We start from the raw sequence: 19,332 nt of genomic DNA, 5'->3' as shown, positions 1-19,332 counted from the left end.
TCAAGTTTGATCTTAAAAAATATTAAATGAACTACATTTGTAATGAATACATCTGAATTATTTTGAAAATGATTTCTTGGTAGCAAAAAAAATAATCTAAAGATAAAACAATCTGAAGGATTATGTGAAGTAATTTAGCATTCTGATTCAACATAATGAAATGAGAGCCAAAATAAATCATTTAAAAAAATAATTCAGTCTGTAATTAATAATAAAGATATGTGAGTAAAGTGAGAGAGTACAAAGTTTAAAAATGTAGAATGTCAACTTAATAACTTTGAAAAATAAACATTTAAGTAATACATTTAATATATATTTACACAAAGATCAGAATAAAGCAATTTAAAGAAAAATCACTTCTTAATTTTTGATACGTACGTTACTATTATTCTAACAAGGTGATATCTGCATTTTTGCAATGTAACACATTTAAAAATTAATCTTGAAACATATACCTCACAATCAATAAATTATATTGAATTGTTTCTTTGCTTGAGGCACACACATCTTTGGGAAGGAAATGAAAAAGCACCTAAACTTGGAAGATAGGTGAACTAAAATTTTCTATACTTCAAGAGCAGCTAAGGAGGTTTGCCAAATCTGCAGCTTTAGAAACAGACCCTTTAATTTGGACTTAGAGGATTTTTCCTCTGCTCTACCCAGAATTTTGTTACTCTACTTGGGTGTACCTCACAGAACTTGGAGTGTTTTTTTCCTAGTTTCTGTTCAAATAAACAAAACACTTCTAGAAATGATAAGTATATATTTACAACATTTTCCAATATGTTTAAGAGCTACTTCCAATTCTACTTCTAACATACAATATATTTATTTTAAGAGCAGTCAACATACTGAAAAGATGAAAGGAGAACACTCATATTTAAGAGAGAAATAAAAAAATCAGTAAACAATTTGTACTTTATAGAAATGAAGGGAACAACTAGGTACAGACTAGGGACATGCATGTTTCAGAGTTGGAAGCTTATTTGCTATTTTATGCAGGAATGTATTTCCTAGATATCAGTATGAAGCTAAAGCAGTAACTGTAATAAGCTTGCTTTGCAAGCCACATTTAGGCAAGCCTCTTCACATATAACCCACTCCAGTACTCTTGCCTGGAAAATCCCATGGACAGAGGAGCCTGGTAGGCTACAGTCTATGGGGTCACAGAGTCGGACACGATGGAGAGACTTCTTTTTCTCTCTTTCTTTCTTCACATACAACTCAGAGTTTTGCTACATTCTTTCCATTCCCAAAATGTCATTTTCCCCCTTGCAGTAAGGGCCAACATTATGTGTCAAGACACATGCATGAGAACAATATTTTCAATGACTTTATACAATTTTCTGTTTACTCTGAGGTTGACAGATATAGGTGAAAACATTAGTAAACTAGACCAGGGTTTTGATTTAGAAAAGATTTTTAGAAATCGGATAAGAAACAGAACCTTTTAATTGCCACAGTGAGTGATCTATAAGTAACACATCAAAAGCACTTAAGTGTTTGCACTAATTTCAGCTGTTTGTGCTAAAAATAATTAAGTCTGTTAAGCTTATGTAAACCAACAAATAATAAAGAAAATCAATAAGCCTCAGAATAAAGGTGTTAGTTTAGTCATTTGAAGTTGCAGAGCCATTCTTGCCTTTATCAGGCTAAATGATCACTAGTCACCCTTGCTTTCTTCTTCTCTTTTCCGATAAGCTTTATTTAACAGCTGGATTTCCTCCTGGTAGCCAACGGTCTCTTGGCTCTGCCTTTTACTGTTCTGCCTGTGTGCCTCCACAGTGTCTGGAATGGAGATGTTGATATCACCATCGGGATTAGTTGTGGGTAAAAAGAGAGAATATGAGGCTGTTTCCCCTAAATCACAGGAAACAAATCTGTTCTCCTTCCGTGAGTAGCGTAGGGAAGGCGATCTGACCTGCGTGGAGGACTGGCTGATGTTGCTAATGATTGACACCGTGTCCAGGGCCTCTTCATTATCACAAATTTCAAGAACCTCCAAGTGTATTTTCACACTGGTGTCCGCAAATGTGGAGGCAGAATCTTCTGAGTTTGGTTCATGGCCAACACTTTTGGATCGGTAGACTTCTATTTTCTTAGAGGCTGGGGTTATTTTTTGCCCTTCTGCGCTCACCTCATAGGTAGACAGAGATAGGGTTTTCCCGGTCGGGGCTTGGAGAGACACGGTCCCCTGGAATGCGCACAAGGGAATGGCCAGAGCACCTCCGGAACGCTGGGGACAAAGACAAAAATGGTTATTATTGAAAACTAGTGTCTGAGAGGGGGCCATTCATTTTTTCATCATTTTTTTTTTCATGATAATGGTAACGTTATTCTGGTTCAGACTCATTTCCATGGAAACCTTTTACAGATACAGGATTGAAATTCTGTCATCAAAGCTCTGTACTTAGTTTCTTCTAGGTCAAATACTACATCTAAATGAGGGCAGTCAGAAACCTACCTTTGAGGATAAGGGATCTATTTCTACAGTTGAAAGCAAAGTGTGTGTGTACTGTGGCCAGCAGGAGTTGGGCAGAATATAAGGATAAAATCAAATGTATGTATACACTTCGGAATTGCTTTTATATTTTTGTTACATGTTCAGTTTTGTTAAAAACTTTTCATAGGTTGAGAGAAGTGCAGACTGTGATTTGAATGCACTTTCCCTCCCTTTGTATGCCAGCAAGTAAGTAAGTGAAGTCACTCAGTCGTGTCCAACTCATTGCGACCCCATGGACTGTAGCCTACCAGGTTCATCTGTCCATGGGATTTTCCAGGCAAGAGTACTGGAGTGGGTTGCCGTTTCCTTCTCCAAGGGATCTTCTAGACTCAGGGATCAAGCCCGGGTCTCCCGCATTGCAGGCAGACGCTTTAGCCTCTGAGCCACTAGGGAAGCAGAGACAGTGACAATTGTGAAACTGTGGTTCAGATTAAATATAAAGAGTATTTCAACTGCAGATTTGAGCACACAGTGCTCAAATGTGCACAGAGGAACCAAATGTCACCAGAACTGTGTGGTACAGTGTGCTTACTTTTCCACAGAGAAATCACAGTCATTAAAGTAAACCTGGTAATAGAGAACTCCCCCACACCCCTACAAAAATTTATATTACATTTTAAAGTATTAAAATTTTGGTTTTAAACTGTACTCACCACTGAGAACTGCATAAGAAATAAAGATTAATTCTTCCAATAGTGTGTAGTTTATATTATTGATTCATGCCTTCATACTTTCAATTGACTTTTTTGATTACATGTTCGTTTTAGACAAGTGACAGTGTTAGTCACTCAGTTGTGTCCAATTCTTTGCAACCCTAAGGACTATAGCCCACCAGGCTCTTCTGTCCATGGAATTCTCCCAGCAAGAATACTGAACTGGGTTGTCATTCCCTTCTCCAGGGGATCTTCCCAACCCAAACTTGGTCTCCTGCATTGCAAGCAGATTCTTGACCATCTGAGCCACAAGGGAAGCCCAGTTAGTTTCAGAAGAAGACAGTAATATGCAAACTTTTAGAGCATTGGTTCTAAAAGCTAGATCTCCAGAGCAGCATTATCAGCATCAGCTCATAACGTACAAGAAATGCTATTTTTGAGTCTGACTCCAGGCCTACTGAAATAAAAGCTCTAGGGGTGAGGTTCAAAATAATCTGTACTTAGCAAGCCCTCCAGGCAATTCTATCATGTGGGTAAGATTCACAACCCATTGCTGTAACTAAAGAAATGTCGTTAGTCCAGAAGAAGGTGGGGTAAGGGGATGGTTAGCAGACACTTTATATATATATATATATATATATATATATATAGAGAGAGAGAGAGAGAGAGAGAGAGAGAGAGAGAGAGACTGGAATTACTCACTGGACCAGCTTAAATGTTTCTTTCATCAGGGGAATGGGCATGAGGGCTCATAGCATTTTGTCAATCTAGGATGATTGCCCTTCCCAGTTTGCCTGTGGCTGTCTCAGTTCCAGCACTGAAATTCCTGCATTTAGGAAGCCTCTCAGTCTGAGGAAAATGAGGACAGTTGGTCACCCTATTTGCCATGGACCTAAGAGTGGCTAGGGGAAGCCTAGAATTGGGATCCTCTATTAAGGAACAGTGTGGATTCTTATCTACTTAGGTAAAATTTTTAAGGGAGGATGCATCATGAGCTTCATTCAGGTGCCTTCATATCACACCCATTGAATTTAGGGACCAAGAAAAATACAGTCTAGGACACGTGGGACACATCACTAGTCTTTCCCAGTTAAATACTAAAGAGAAGGCTTCAATTCTGTTTATCCATAAGAGAACCTGGGGACCTAGATTTAAGGCCTTGCACCATAAAGGGACATAAACTTTGAAAATTTACACCATAAAGTTAAGTTTGCTCTTCTACTGAGGCAAAGAAACAACTTTACCAATTTTACTTGTATGACTGAAACAGGAAAGACAGAGAGACAATACCTAAGTTCAGTACTGCAGCAGAGCATCGTTAGAGTGGTGGCGACTTTGGGTAAACTTTATTTATTATGTATTCATCATTTGTTAAACATTTCTGAATACTTTCTGTAAGATTCTAAATTTTCACTACATGCATCCGAAGACCTCACAGATGACTGAGTGGGAAAGATGTGTAAAAAATAAAAATTTCAGCTTTATCTATCCTGATAGAGTAAGGAGGTGGAGATCAAGACCATCCCCAAGAAAAAGAAATGCAAAAAGGCAAAATGGTTGTCTGAGGAGGCCTTACAAATAGCTGAGAAAAGAAGAGAAGCTAAAGGCAAAGGAGAAAAGAAAAGATATCCCCATCTGAATGCAGAGTTTCAAAGAATAGCAAGGAGAGATAAGAAAGCCTTCCTCAGCAATCAATACAAAGAAATAGAGGAAAACAATAGAATAGGAAAGACTCGAGATCTCCTCAAGAAAATTAGAGATACCAAGGGAACATTTTTTGCAAAGATGGGCACAATAATGGACAAGAACAGTATCAACCTAACAGAAGCAAAAGATATTAAGAAAAGGTGGCAATAATACACAGAAGAACTATATAAAAAAGATCCTAATGACCCAGATAACCACAATGGTGTGATCATGATCACTAACCTAGCACCAGAGATCTTGGAGTGCGAAGTCAAATGGGCCTTAGGAAGCATCACTACGAACAAAGATCCTGGAGGTAATGGAATTCCAGGTGAGCTATTTAAAATCCCCAAAGCTGATGCTGTTAAAGTGCTGCACTCAATATGCCAGCAAATTTGGAAAACTCAGCACTGACCACAGGACTGGAAATGGTCAGTTTTCATTCCAATCCCAAAGAAAGGCAATGCCAAAGAATGTTCAAACTACCACACAATTGCACTCATCTCACGCGCTAGCAAAGTAATGCTCAAAATTTTTCAAGCCAGGCTTCAACAGTACGTGAACCGTGAACTTCCAGATGTTCAAGCTGGATTTAGAAAAGATAGAGGAGCCAGAGTTCAAGTTGCCAACATCTGTTAGATCATCGGAAAAGGAAGAGAATTCCAGGTAAACATCTACTTCTGCTTCATTGACTACACTAAAGCCTTTGACTGTGTGGATCACAACAAACTAGAAAATTCTGAAAGAGATGGGAATACCAAACCATCTTATTTGCCTCCTGAGAAATCTACATGCTCGTCAAGAAGCAACAGTTAGAACTGTACATGCAACAATGGACTGATTCAAAATTGGGAAAGGAATATGTCAAGGCTGTATATTGTCACCCTGCTTATGTAACTTGTATGCAGAGTACATCATGTGAAATGCCAGGCTGGATGAAGCACAAGCTGGAATCAAGATTGCCGGGAGAAATATCAATAACCTCAGATAAGTGGGTGACACCACTCTAATGACAGAAAGCAAAGAAGAACTAAAGAGCCTCTTGATGAAAGTGAAAGAGGAGAGTGAAAAAGTTGGCTTAAAACTCTACATTCAAAAAACAAAGATCATGGACCATGGGATCACTGGTCCCATCACTTCATGGCAAATAGATGGGGAAACAATGGAAACAATGACAGACTATTTTCTTAGGCTCCAAAATCACTGCAGATGGTGACTTCAGCAATGAAATTAAAAGACGATTGCTCCTTGGAAGAAAAGTTATGACAAACCTAGACAGCATAATAAAAAGCAGAGACATTACCTTGCCAACAAAGGTCTGTCTAGTCAAAGCTATGGTTTTTCCAGTAGTCATGTATGGATGTGAGAGTTGGATCATAAAGAAGGCCGAAGGCTGAAGAATTGATGCTTCTGAACTGTGGTGTTGAAGAAGACTCTTGTGAGTCCCTTGGACTGCAAGGAGATCAAACCAGTCCATTCTAAAGGAAATCAATCCTGAATACTCATTGGAAGGACTGATGCTGAAGCTGAAGCTCCAATACTTTGGCCACCTGATGCAAAGAGCTGACTCATTAGAAAAGACCGTGATGCTGGGAAAGACTGAAGGCAGGAGGAGGGGATCACAGAGGATGAGATTGTTGGATGGCATTACTGACTTGATGGACATGAGGTTGAGTAAACTCCAGGAGATGGTGAAGGACAGGGAGGCCTGGCGTGCTTCAGTCCATAGGGTTGCAAAGAGTCAGACACGACTGAGCAACTGAACAACAACAGTAGAGCTAGGACCTCTGCTAGATTTTATGTAGGGGTGTCATTTGAAATTGATCTTAAGAATCAAGAAAAGATTGACAGTTTTTAAAGCCTTGCTTTCTGGGTAGTAAGTTGTGAGTTTAAGGGCCAACCTAAAAACTTTCCATCCTGAGAAAAATCCAGAAACTTCTTTTCCTTTTCTAAATCAAAATTGACCAACACATTATTTAATCAGAAAATTTGGCTGTCATTTAATAATGTGAATTATATGTACAGCCTTCTTTATTCTGAGAGCTAGTTAACATGAAAGTGACCCTTCTTACATTATACTTTATCGCAAGGAAAAAAAATCCCTATATTGGTACTCTAAAAATTGTTCCTAAGTTTTCTCATTAGCATGGTACATTCTATAAACAAACTCCTATGGAGTATGCTAGTTTAAAAAAGATGGGATGAGAAAACTAAGTTGTCAGTGCCCAGAAGTATTGGCATGTCTCTTAAAAAGAATTTTCACTGTGTAATCAACAGTGTAGCTATATTTTTATATGTAACCAACTTGCATCACTGATGAGCAGTTAATATCAAAGCAAAAGCAAATATGACATTTTTTGTATCTGATTTTATACATCTAAATACTGCAGATTTCAATAGCTCCTCCATGCTAACCTTATTTTTGAATGAGAAAACAAGCTTTACTGAGTTATCAAATGACAACTCATTAAAACTGGCATTTGAGAGGTGCATAGTGCCAGAGTTTAGCTAAGTATGAAGACTGGTTATTCTGAAATAGTACAGAGTCCCCAGTTATCGAAATTATTTTGTGAAATATTCCAAAGGCTATGATTGAGAGTTACAGAAGTAAAAACACAGAGGCAGATTATAAAGAAATATATCTGAGCATACTTTATACTCATAATTCAAAGTTGGAAGGTTAGTTTCAGGAAAATCATACTGTTACTTTAAGCTAATTCAGTAATTTAAATTTTACTGGTTATGAAAGTAATATATAAGTTGTTTAGAGTTGTATATGAAGTACAAGAGTAAGGAGTTTACACCAAATTTTGCATGTCTTTAAGCAATATCATAAGAGGTTTATATAATTTTTTTCTTTTGTCTTTTATTTAAGTTAGAGAAACATTGCTCTAAGTGAGAGAAAATGGAACTTGAACTAATGGAGCAATAATAGAGATTCAAGGAGGGAGCTGAAAGAATTTGAATAGAACAGCAGGATTTTCCACCTCTTTTAGGATATGGAAAGTGAAAGTGAAAGTCGCTTGGTCACGTCCGACTCTTTGCAACCCCATGGACTATACAGTTCATGGAATTCTCCAGGCCAGAATACTGGAGTGGGTAGCCTCTCCCTTCTCCAGGGGATCTCCCCAACCTGGGGACCTGGGGATTGGACCCAGGTCTCCTGCATTGCAGACAGATTCTTTACCAGCTGAACCACAAGGGAAGCCCGAGGATATGGAAGGAGGACTATGGTTATGGAAGAAGGACTCAAATGGAGACAGATTAGAAGTAGGAGAACAGATAGATTTGTATACTGGGACTTGGCTAGCTGGTAGGTCTATAGTAATGGAATGAAGAGACTCTCTTAAGAGCCCATAAAATGCAGAGTACTGAAGCTTATAAACAATTGGATTTCCCTGTGATTAGCTGTATAATAGACCCAGGCTGGACCTTTACGAAAATATGGAAAAGCAGCACCTAACCTAGGTGAAGTGAGGGAAAAGGAGGCCTGAAAAAAAAGTTCAAAATAAATAGGAGACAGAAGAAACAATGGTTCCATATGGGAAAACTCTATGTTTAAATATGACAATTTTCTTTTACTTTATTGATTTAATACAATTTAATAAAAATTCCAATGGAATACCAATGGACTTTTATTTTAGAGCATGAAAAATTTCTTCTAAGATTTATTTCAAAGAGTAAATGCTTATGGATAACCAAGAAATTTGAAAGCAGACTAATGAGGTGACTTTGCAAACATGATATGAAGCTATGTAATTAATACAAGATGTTAATGGCAAGATTTGATCAAGCAAGTCTGAGTCAAGAAACCAGGCATAGGATGTCACGAAGATGGCATTTCAAAATAAGGATTCAAGTGGGCCTTTACATATTATTGGCTATTCACTACAAAATGAAATCAGACTCCCTTTTCAATATGCAAAAATTATTTCTTGAATCTTAGTAATTCTTTAAAAATCTGAGTGAAGAAGATCTTTGCAAATCTGGAATGAAAATTAGAAATGACAAAGTCCAAGATGGACAGGTTTGATTGCAGAATAATTAAAAATGTGTAGGGGGCCTCCCTGGTGGTCCAGTCACTAAGACTCCAGACTCCCAATGCAGGGGGCTGAAGTTTGATCCCTGGTCAGAGAACTAGATCCCACATGCTGCAATTAGAACCCAGTGCAGCCAAATAAATAATAAATATATATATTTCAAAATGTCTGTGTAGAAGTATATGCTGAAAGCAATGGTAAAGACAATTGGTAGTCTTGGAGATAATATTTTTGTAGCACATAGAAGATAAAATTTGATAGTCATAAATATGACCTTATTTGGAAATAGAATCTTTGTTGCTGTTGTTTAGTTGCTAAGTGCCGTCTGACTCTTTTGCGACCCCATAGACTGTAGCCAGCCAAGCTCCTCTGTCCGTGGGATTCCCCAAGCGAGAATACTGGAGTGGGTGGCCATTCCCTTCTCCAGGGGATCTTCCCCACCCAGCGATTGAACCTCTGTCTCCTGCATCACAAGCGGATCCTTTACCAGTGAGCCACCAGGGAAGCCTAGCATCATTGTAGATGTTCTCAAATTAGGATGAAGTCATACTGGATTAGAGTAAACCTTAATCCCAAGATTTTGGATATAGATTCACATAAAGAAGGTGAACATGTAAAGGATACAGCATTTGGAGTTATGCTGTCATAAACCAAGGCTCCTCTAGAGCCTCAGAGGAGCATAAAAACATGAGTCAATAGATTTCTGTTGTTTTAAGCTATCTAAGTTTGTGATAACTTGTTACAGCTGCCCTAGAAAACTAATACAATATTTTATGCAAAGAAGCACAAAAATAAATATGCATATAAATGTTTTGCTAAGTTGTACAACTGCCTATTGCCTATGGAGACTGGAACTGTTACAAGTCTGTCAAATCCACATAGAATGTAATCTCCTCAAGGGAAAGGAACATTTCCTTGTTGATCTTAATTTTCTCTGCTATCTCTAACAGTGGCTAGCACATGACAACCCCTCAAAAAATATTTGTTGAGTGAATAAATGTTTCCATGAATGAATGAATCCACAGCATTGACTTTGTAGAGTTTTTAGATTCCATATCTTTTCTTTCTTTTTATTAAATTGAAGTATGGTTGATTTACAATGTTAATTTCTGCTGTACAGCAAAGTGGTTCATATATATATACATAACATCCTTTTAAAAATTCTTTCCTATTATGGCTTATCATAGCATATGGAATATAGTTCCTTGTCCTATACAGTAGTGCTTTGTTTATCTTGACTTTCTAAAGCACAAAACATAAGATCAACTTTTAAAAATTCAAATTTCTTTTGCTATCTGAAAGTAGAGCATTCCTATGAACGCTTTCATAAGCTGTAGTGGTGTAAAGTGAAAAAGCAGTTCCTCTAGGACACATCTTACCAATAGATACACAAAATAAACTGAGATAAAGCACAGATGCTCACAGACACAGTTCAAAGCTATGGCAGCTTGATGCTGAGATGCTGAGTATATTTTCCAGAGAAGGAGCTGAGTGGTGCCATTCCCGCAGCTCTGGGTGTGTGCTGCTCCTATAAAGGCTTGTTGCAAAACAAACACTGAAAGTTATTTTCATTTTTTGCCTTTCTTATTAAAATAAAAAATCCTCTTTGGATTTCTTTCAGTTAGTGAAAAAAGGTACTAGTGTAGGTCTTTCATAAAAGTGAAGTGGAATACAGTGAATTTTCGAAAAGCAGAGGATAACTGTATTGCCATTTAAAATTTATCTATTTTTATTTTAACAGTCTTATACAATAAATAATGATAGTTAAAGTGCATCAGAAGGTCGTGTCAGACCATACTCTTTTTAAAATTCAAATAGAATATTGAGGGACTGAATTGTATGTGAAAGTTTCTTGCATGATAAAAAATGATAGATTCAGAGAACATAAACCTACTCATTTCGTAGTCTCTGCTTTCTTTTCATTTAAAAGTCTATGAATTAGCATATGCTGTCAGGATTAATGATAATCCACTATTTCTGTATTCCTGAGCGTAGGTGGCTGGGAGCTCTTTTCTCTGAAAATGAAAAGCAGTCTGCTCAGAAATGCTTCAGGAGGAGCCAGCATGTCATGTAAACACATTAGCACAAATAATCTGCTGTGATCATTGATTCAGACTAACTGACCTTGAGCATAGTGAACTTTTTATTTCTTCACTGTAAGCCTCTAGGTGAATCCAGGGTGAAATTATAATATAAAAGAGTTGCTCTAAAATATCTCTCCTAACAGGTGAAGTTTCTGATGATTATCTGAGTCGTTCAATTTATGAAAGCGGTATTACAACACGTGGGATCATAGGGCTCATAAGAGACCATTTTATAAAAGGAGACCTGGCAGCCAGAGCAGTGAATCTGCCCAGGGCCACATGGGTAACAGTAGCACTGGCACCAGGACTTGGGTGGTTTAACTCTGAGTTAAATGCTCTCTCCACTTCACCATGTTGCCACTTTGAAAGAAATCTGCTTTCGCCGGAAGTGGTGGATCATGGATTTTTCTGCCCTAGAAGCTAGAATTCTATCACTAACTCACAAATAATCCAAGCGACTGACAATTTTAATCCAAATTAAAAATATATAGATGGATCTTGAGGTGATTTAGGTGAATTTTAGGCATTTCAAAGTATAGACACTGAGGAATTAAGCAGTGTATCAAAGATAGATTGGAGGAGAAGATATAGGGACACTTAAATAAATAGCAGGGAGAGTGAAAACTTTGTAAGAAAAATAACAAACTATACTTTTAATAATTTACATTTGGAAATGTATTTAAAACTATGTGATTAATATATTTTCATATATTCAAGTTCCCAAATATTCCTTGTGTCATCTCGTCACCTTCATTTAAATCTTTAGTAAACCAAAATGAAGGAGACACATGAATTGCTCAAAGAAAAGAGTAAGAGTGAGAAAGCAGGGCCTCTATGCTCCTACTATCTGGCACAGAAAGTGTTAGGTATTTTAGCATATTCCACCTTCAATTCTCACAGACCTTTGAGCTATAAATTAAGATTTGTCTTTATAGTGATGAAGAGTCTCACAACTGAGTACCAAATTTGGGATTGATAATCACCATAACAAATATTTACTGATCTGCCGAACATATATTAGACTTCTTACTAAAACACTTTATGTACATTTTCTTATTTAATTTTCACATCAACCTTTTTAAATAAAGACTCTCATCATCCTAATTTTATAGATGACATAACTGGATCATGGGGCAATAAATCCAGTTAAGAAATATGTGTGTGTGTTAATCACTCAGTCATGTCTGACTTTTTGTGACCCCATGGACTACAGCCCGCCAGGCTCCTCTGTCCATGGGATTCTCCAGGCAAGAATACTGGAGTGGGTTGCCATGTCCTTCTCCACTGGGTCCTCTCTGACCCAGGGGTTGAACCTGGATCTCCTGCATTGCTGGCAGATTCTTTATCGTCTGAACCACCAGGGAAGCACCTGTTAGGAAATGGGATGGTCAAATCCAGATCCAGGACTATCTGTCTCAAGCACTCTGTTTTTCGCCCTTTTGCTACTTCAAGGAGTAGAGTTAGGGAATAAAATATGAGTAACACTTTACTCTCCTAATCCAGCTGGAACCTGTGATGTCTTGTGGGAACAAAGGAGATAGAGGGATTTATGCACTGTAGGAAGTGAAGGGAGTATTTAGAGATCTTTTAGAAAATCCTTTCTACACTTTACTGTAAAAGTCCATAAAACTTTATAACCATTTTCTAAATAGAATCTATGCTACAATAAAAGAATTAACATTTTTTAAATGGAAATTCCCTGGTTGTCCAGTGGTTAGGACTTGGTGCTTTCACTACCATGGGTTCAATCTCTGGTCAGGGAACTAAGATCCTGCAAGCCACATCGTGTGGCAAATAAATATATAAATAAGTAGATAACCCAATTATTTACATGTAATACTGACAAATTTTGGCACTTATTGAAAAGAAACATACAAAACACTTGGTTTAAAAATAAATTTAAACTTAGAAAACTCAGACCATTACTATCAGGCACTTTGCACGTATCTCACAAGCATTTATGGCATAACTAGTGAAGAGCACCAGGCTCCCTGGTAATCTTCATGGAATTTTTAATGTGCTTCCATAAGTTTATTGTAAACCCACCCAAACATTGTCAAGTATAAAGTCAAATGCCATTTTCCAAACTGGAAAAAAAAAGAGAGAGAGAGAGAGAATGATTTCTAAGTAGGACAGGTTGGCAGGTAAGTAGGACAAGTTGGCAGGAAAATAGGAAAAATGTACTCCAGGATGAGGGAAGACAAATTGGAATTTGGAGGAAATGACGTAGCAGAGGGAAATAAGACTGAAAACAGAGGTTGGGCTTAGGGTCAAGAGCTCTGTCCACCAGGATAACAAGCTCTGACTGCATCTCATAAGCAAGAAGGGACCACTCATTTTTGTTTACAAAAAGGAAGGAAATCAAGATGTATGAAGGGCCTACTATGTAGAGGCCCTGCATTTTATACAGGCACTTTACAGGCGAAACGTAATATAATAATCCATAAGGAAGGAAAAATTATTTTCATTTTATAGATAAATGAAGTGAGAAGAAGTTAATTGACTTAGGTTAGATAGAAAGTTAAGTTTTGAGTTGTGATTTAAACTCATCCCAGAGTTCATATGCTTTCTGCTATGCTTCTTCTGGTCTAACATAACTGGGTAGCCTGTGAAAGACAGATTGGAGGAAGAAGAGTGTGGTTTTAGGGAAACCAATTAGGAAGTTTTTTAACTCATTGTGACTGAGCATGCAGATGTACAAAAGAAAAGGAGATCTGAACTTCAGTACAGGTAGTAGAAAATGCATATGTGGGATGGACTATAGGGGAATTGCAGAGGCAAAACTCTTGTGATTGTGGATGGTCCTGGGAAAATACAGCTATGGAGTCATGTATACCTACCTTTGAAATCAGCCGAGTCAGTATCTTTGTCTCATTTGCAAAATATGAAGAATAAATGAGTTAATGAATGTAAAATGATTAAGTTAAGTTAATGAATGTAAAATGTAAGCTGAGTGCCTTTCACTAAGTGCTCCAAAACTATTAGCTGTTTTGGGAGGCAAGTAAAAGGGAGGAAACCACAATGATTTTGCTAGTGTCGAGTACTAGTAGTTGAGATAAGGGCCTTAGGAGGATGTTGATAATTTAATGCTACTGTAACAATCTTTATTTCCTAATCATTTTATAAAGGCTAGTTTTGCCCTGAAACTAAAACTAAACAGAGACAATCCCCCAAAAGAAAACTCCAGAAGATATAACATTAATATAAATGCAAACATTTTAACAAATATAAGTAAATGGAATAAAGCAATCAATAAAAAGAATTAAACTTCATGACTAAGTGAGGTTTATTTCAAATACAAAGCTAGTTTCACTACTCAGGAATAGGTTAATGTGACCCACCATATTAATAGGTTAAATAAGAAGAGTCATATAATTAAATGAGTTGATGCAGAAAAACTATTTGGTTTAGGCAGAAAATCCCAAGGAATCTATAAAAACTCCTAAAACTAATACATGAGCTAATCAACATTGCCTTCAAGTTAAACATGCAAAATCATTCTATTTCTATATACAAGCAAATGACTGTACGGACATCAAAATTGGAAATTACAATTGCTCAAAAATTGAAATACTTAACTGTTAGTCTAACAAAGCCTATATAGAATTTATATGCTGGAAAACTATATGATGCATAAAAAAAATTAAAGAAGCTCCAAATAAACGGAGAGACATATCATGTACATGGGTTGAAAGACTCATTACATTAAATATTTCAGTTTTCCACAAATAGATATATAGATTTAATGTGCTGCTGCTGCTAAGTTGCTTCAGTTGTGTCTGACTCTGTGCGACCCCATAGATGTCAGCCCACCAGGCTCCTGCATCCCTGGAATTCTCCAGGCAAGAACACTGGAGTGGGTTGCCATTTCCTTCTCCAATGCATGAAAGTGAAAAGGGAAAATGAAGTCGCTCAGTCGTGTCTGACTCTCAGCAATCCCATGGACCACAGCCCACCAGGCTCCTCCCTCCATGGGATTTTCCAGGCAAGAGTACTTGAGTGGGGTGCCATTGCCTTCTCCGATAGATTTAATGTAATTCCTAATAAAATATCAAGTTTTTTGCAGATACAGACATGTTTATTCTAAAGTTAATATGAAAAGACAAATGAACAGAATCATTAACTTATTCTGAAAAAAAGTTAATATAGTGAGAGCAGTCAGTCTATCTAATTTCAATGTAGCTGCAAAAATCAAGACTGTGTTATTGGTGCAGGGATAGACATGTAGATCAATGGAATAGAATACAGAACCCAGAAGTAGTAGACCCACACAAATATGCCCAACTGCTTTTTGACAAAGGTGCAAAACCAATTCCATAGACTTTTCAGCAAGTGATGCAGAAACAACTGACATCCATAGGTAAAAAAAATTACCTAGAACTAAGTTTCATATTTTATTCAAAAATTGAATCAAAATGGATCACAGACTTAAATATAAAATGTAAAACTATAAACATTTTAGTACAAACATAGGTGAAAATCTTTGAGACCTAAGGCTAGGCAAAGAGCTCTTAGATGTGGTATCAAAAGCACAATTTGTAATAGGAAAATTAATAAATTAGACCATCAAAATTAAAAACTTTTGTTCTGTGCAAATGCAGATTCTGATTCAGTAGGTCTGTGGTGGTCTGAGATTCTGTACTTAAAAAGATTTCTCAGATGATGCTGAGGCTGCTGGTCCATGGGCCACACTTTAAGCAGCAAAGGACATACACTTTATGGTTCTCAAATTATATGATTTCACAAGTGAACAGATTTTGTTATTTTCTAGTGTTAGCAGTTAAGAGAAGTAGAGGAGAGAATTCAATTTCAGTTGACAGGTTAATAGGAAGGCCCCAAGAGCCAATTTATAGCTGAATGCGATGAAAAACAAACTCTTATCTTTTCACATGCCTTTCATCTATTCTAATATTTTATTCAAATGACATTTATTATAAATGAGTAACCATCTGATGAAAAATGATCATGTTTCAGCATGAATCTTAATTTTACATTGATCTTATGACCAAAACATAAGCTTCTGAAATGAATATATCTTTGCATTTAAACTGCTTTATTTTTTATTTATGGTAATTATTCTTCTCGTATTTTCAGTTCATACTTTGGGACTTTATCTGAACCCATGAGCACAATCATCACAGGCTATAAGAAATTCTGTGGGTATTCTGAATTTAACTGTGTTGTAGCTCTTGGGATTGTTGGCTAGGTTTTCCATTCTCTGGTCTAATAGAAACTGAATCTCTTGTTGTATCTCTAATAATGACATTTCGGTTTAGACATGGTGTTGTGGTCCGTTAGCGGACCGGAACCTGGTGGTCTGGAGTCGACGATAAGAAAATGAAAGAGAGAGAGAGAGAGAAAGAAAGGAAGAAAGACACAGGGCCCCAAGCTCTGATGGAGCAAAAGTGCTTTAATGATCTTTCTGTGAGTATATATAGGCTGTTGAACAAGGAATTTCTTTTGACAATGATAAAGATCAGAATACCAAACATACAGCAACTGTTACCAAGGGAACAGGGATTAACAATGGTCCTAAGGTCAGGAGACAATCCATATCTCAAGAAAGGGGATTGAGACTAAGCAGTTTTGTCATAAGGAGAATGTTTACTGAAGGAGATTCATACATGTCTCATCCTATGACCTCAGTCCTGGGAGCGGTGTGCCGTTCCACTCGTTTCTGTTGCCAGAAACTGATAAGGAACAGAGGATTTATGAGAAACAGCACATAGGAATCCTGTTAAACATTCCGTGACAACATGGTATGTATCCAAATTTATTTCCATGTGCTACCAACTCTTTTTGTTCTTCTAACAAATAGAGAATAGACTGTAATTTGAAAGAAAACATCATGATTCTAAAAGAATCAACATGCATTGATTCTATTTAGAATATACAATTTTATCAGGAATAATGAATTATAAGAAATGAAGTGGTTTTTCTCATCTAAATAATAAACACCATTCAATTGGTGTTGTATCACTTAGGGATATCCTACTAAAAACTGTTGCACAAATTTCTTTTCTCACACTTCATGAACCTGAATTAGGTCAAGAATGAATGTATATTTTCATTCGTAAGACAGTTTCAAAGGATAAATACAATTTTTTTTAGTAAGATGACTATACTTTAGAAAATGTGTTAAAATTCATGTTGATGGTATTCATAAAAATGTAGTAGACAAAATATTTTTATCAGACTGCATAATATAGGAAAAAGAACCAAGAAACACATGGAGATAGATAGCAGATTAGGGGTATCATGGGACAGGGATGGTGATAGGTTAAGCATAAGTGGCCACAGGGGATCTAACCAGTGCAATGAAAATGTTCTAAAACACATTGACTAGAAATCATTGACTTGTACACTTGAGAGAATTATATATTATATAAAATGTTCCTCAATTAAATTTATTTAATTAAACTATTTTCATTGGAGTATAATTGCTTTACACAGTTGTGTTAGTTTCTCCTGTACAACAAAGTGAATCAGCTATATGTATACATATATCCCCTCCCTCATAAGCTTTCCTCTTACCACCTCCCCATCCCACCCCTCATCGTTATCGCAGAGCACCAAGCTGAGTTCCCTGTGCTATATAGCAGATTCCTTGTATCTATCTATTTTACTCATATATGTCAATACTATTCTCTCAATTCGTCCTGCCCTCTCTTTCCTCCCCCACTCAAGACACAGAGATAGCCAACAGACCGTTGAAAAATTGGTCAACATCAAAGAAATGCAAATCAGCACTACAATGAGGTATCATGTCACACCGTCAGAATGGCCACCATCAAAAAATCTATGAACAGTAAATGCTGGAGAGGGTGTGGAGAAAAGGGAACCTTCCTGCACTGTTGGTAGGAATGTAAATTGATACAGCCAATATGGAGAACAGTATGGAAGTTCCTTAAAAAACAAGTATTTTTAAAAGAGCATTTTCAGGAGACCCTGAAATAAACCACTGTTCTCCAATAAATAATAACTATGTGACTCTAGACAAGTAGCATATTCCCTCTAGGCCTTTATTTCATTATCCATATAAAGAGGGGGTCAAGCATATGCCCCCAAACTATCTCTTGGTTCTTGCATTTCAATATTCTTTGACTCTACTTTGGCAAAGCTAACCTCAAAGAAAGCATTTTGTTCCTTGAAAAATATCTAAGCAGAGATGCTCTTCTGAAAGAAATTGAAATATAAAAATTTCCTTTAAAAATGTGCCCCCCCAAATTAGGGATCTAAGACCCTTCAAAGACACACCCCCCTCCTTTATCAATAGGACATTGCTGTTGATGGAACACTTTTATTCTTTCAAAGTATATTCAATCTAGGCTGCCATGCTTTCTCTTCAGTGAAAATGCCTGTGGTGGGAAAATAAGGCAGCAAGGAAGAAAATGAAGCAGATTATAAGCCATTGTTTAGAAATAAACCTGTAAGGAGAGTTACGTGATGGTTATATAGTTCTAATTTAAATCTTCAACCATAGGAAATATCTATTGAACACTAGATATAGTTAAAAGACCATGTAGAATCCTACATATATGAGTATACATGTGTTTGTGTATGTGTGTATTATACATGTATGTATAATAATTTATAGTTAACTTTCTTCAATGATAAAAATAATACATTACTGTAAATTATCTTAAGAATATGCACCAAATAGCTCTCAGGTCATAGAAAATTAAGGATGACTTCCATGTGACTATAATTTTAAGAATTTTAATCCTTTTGAATAAAAGAATCATTCAACTCTACAGCCTATGTAGATATTATGAGTTACCTAAATTAATGGGAATTTCTCCTAATATTTTGCAAAATTATTTTTAGTAAAACAGTGGCAAAATTCTCTGGAAAGTTTCCTATACATCTTTATCTAGATAATCATTTGATAAATCTAATATTTATACCTTAACAAAAGACAGTGTATGTCATCAAACTCTGCTCTATCTGTGTAGCTAACTTTAGAATTACCTTCTCTATGTCTTCCTTGTATGCTTCCAGGTTAGAACTGGCCAAGACAGGGCTTGCTCAGTATTTGGAAGGTAGAGAAAAGGTAGCGACCACAACCATCTGGAATTCCTTTCACAAGCAGGCACAGAGACGGACAGAAGCAGAGATACATAGCATGTGCCACCGTGTCATCTGACTCCCTTGCTCCACATCTAACTTTGCTTCCTGACTCCTGGCAGTAGCTTCTGACATCAACAGTGGCTCAGATCCGCCCTTGGATACTTGGCTGTGGACCCACAGAGGCTGTGGCTTATTCATAGGAACAGTTTTTCTTAGTGAAAAGTGAAAAGTTTAGTTGTTCAGTCGTGTCTGACTCTTTGGGGCCCCATGGACTCCTGGCCCTGCCAGGCTCCTCT

The 19,332-nt window shown here is 36.9% G+C and overlaps 1 protein-coding gene across 1 annotated transcript in view; it reads right to left on the bottom strand.

The window, feature by feature from the left end:
• Positions 1 to 334: 334 nt before the first annotated feature.
• The window catches only part of GPR149 (G protein-coupled receptor 149), an 87,212-nt gene continuing 68,214 nt past the window's right edge, over positions 335 to 19,332 (bottom strand). The window contains exon 4 of the mRNA XM_061418015.1: positions 335 to 2,236. Coding sequence (XP_061273999.1) covers positions 1,664 to 2,236 — 573 coding nt within the window. The 3' untranslated portion in view covers positions 335 to 1,663. The remainder of the gene's footprint in view (positions 2,237 to 19,332) is intronic.

The sequence above is a fragment of the Bos javanicus genome, chromosome 1 (genome assembly GCF_032452875.1).
Source record: "Bos javanicus breed banteng chromosome 1, ARS-OSU_banteng_1.0, whole genome shotgun sequence".
Lineage (NCBI taxonomy): Eukaryota > Metazoa > Chordata > Mammalia > Artiodactyla > Bovidae > Bos > Bos javanicus.
Note: the sequence above shows the minus strand (reverse complement) of the source record. Positions and strands in the feature narration are given on the sequence as shown.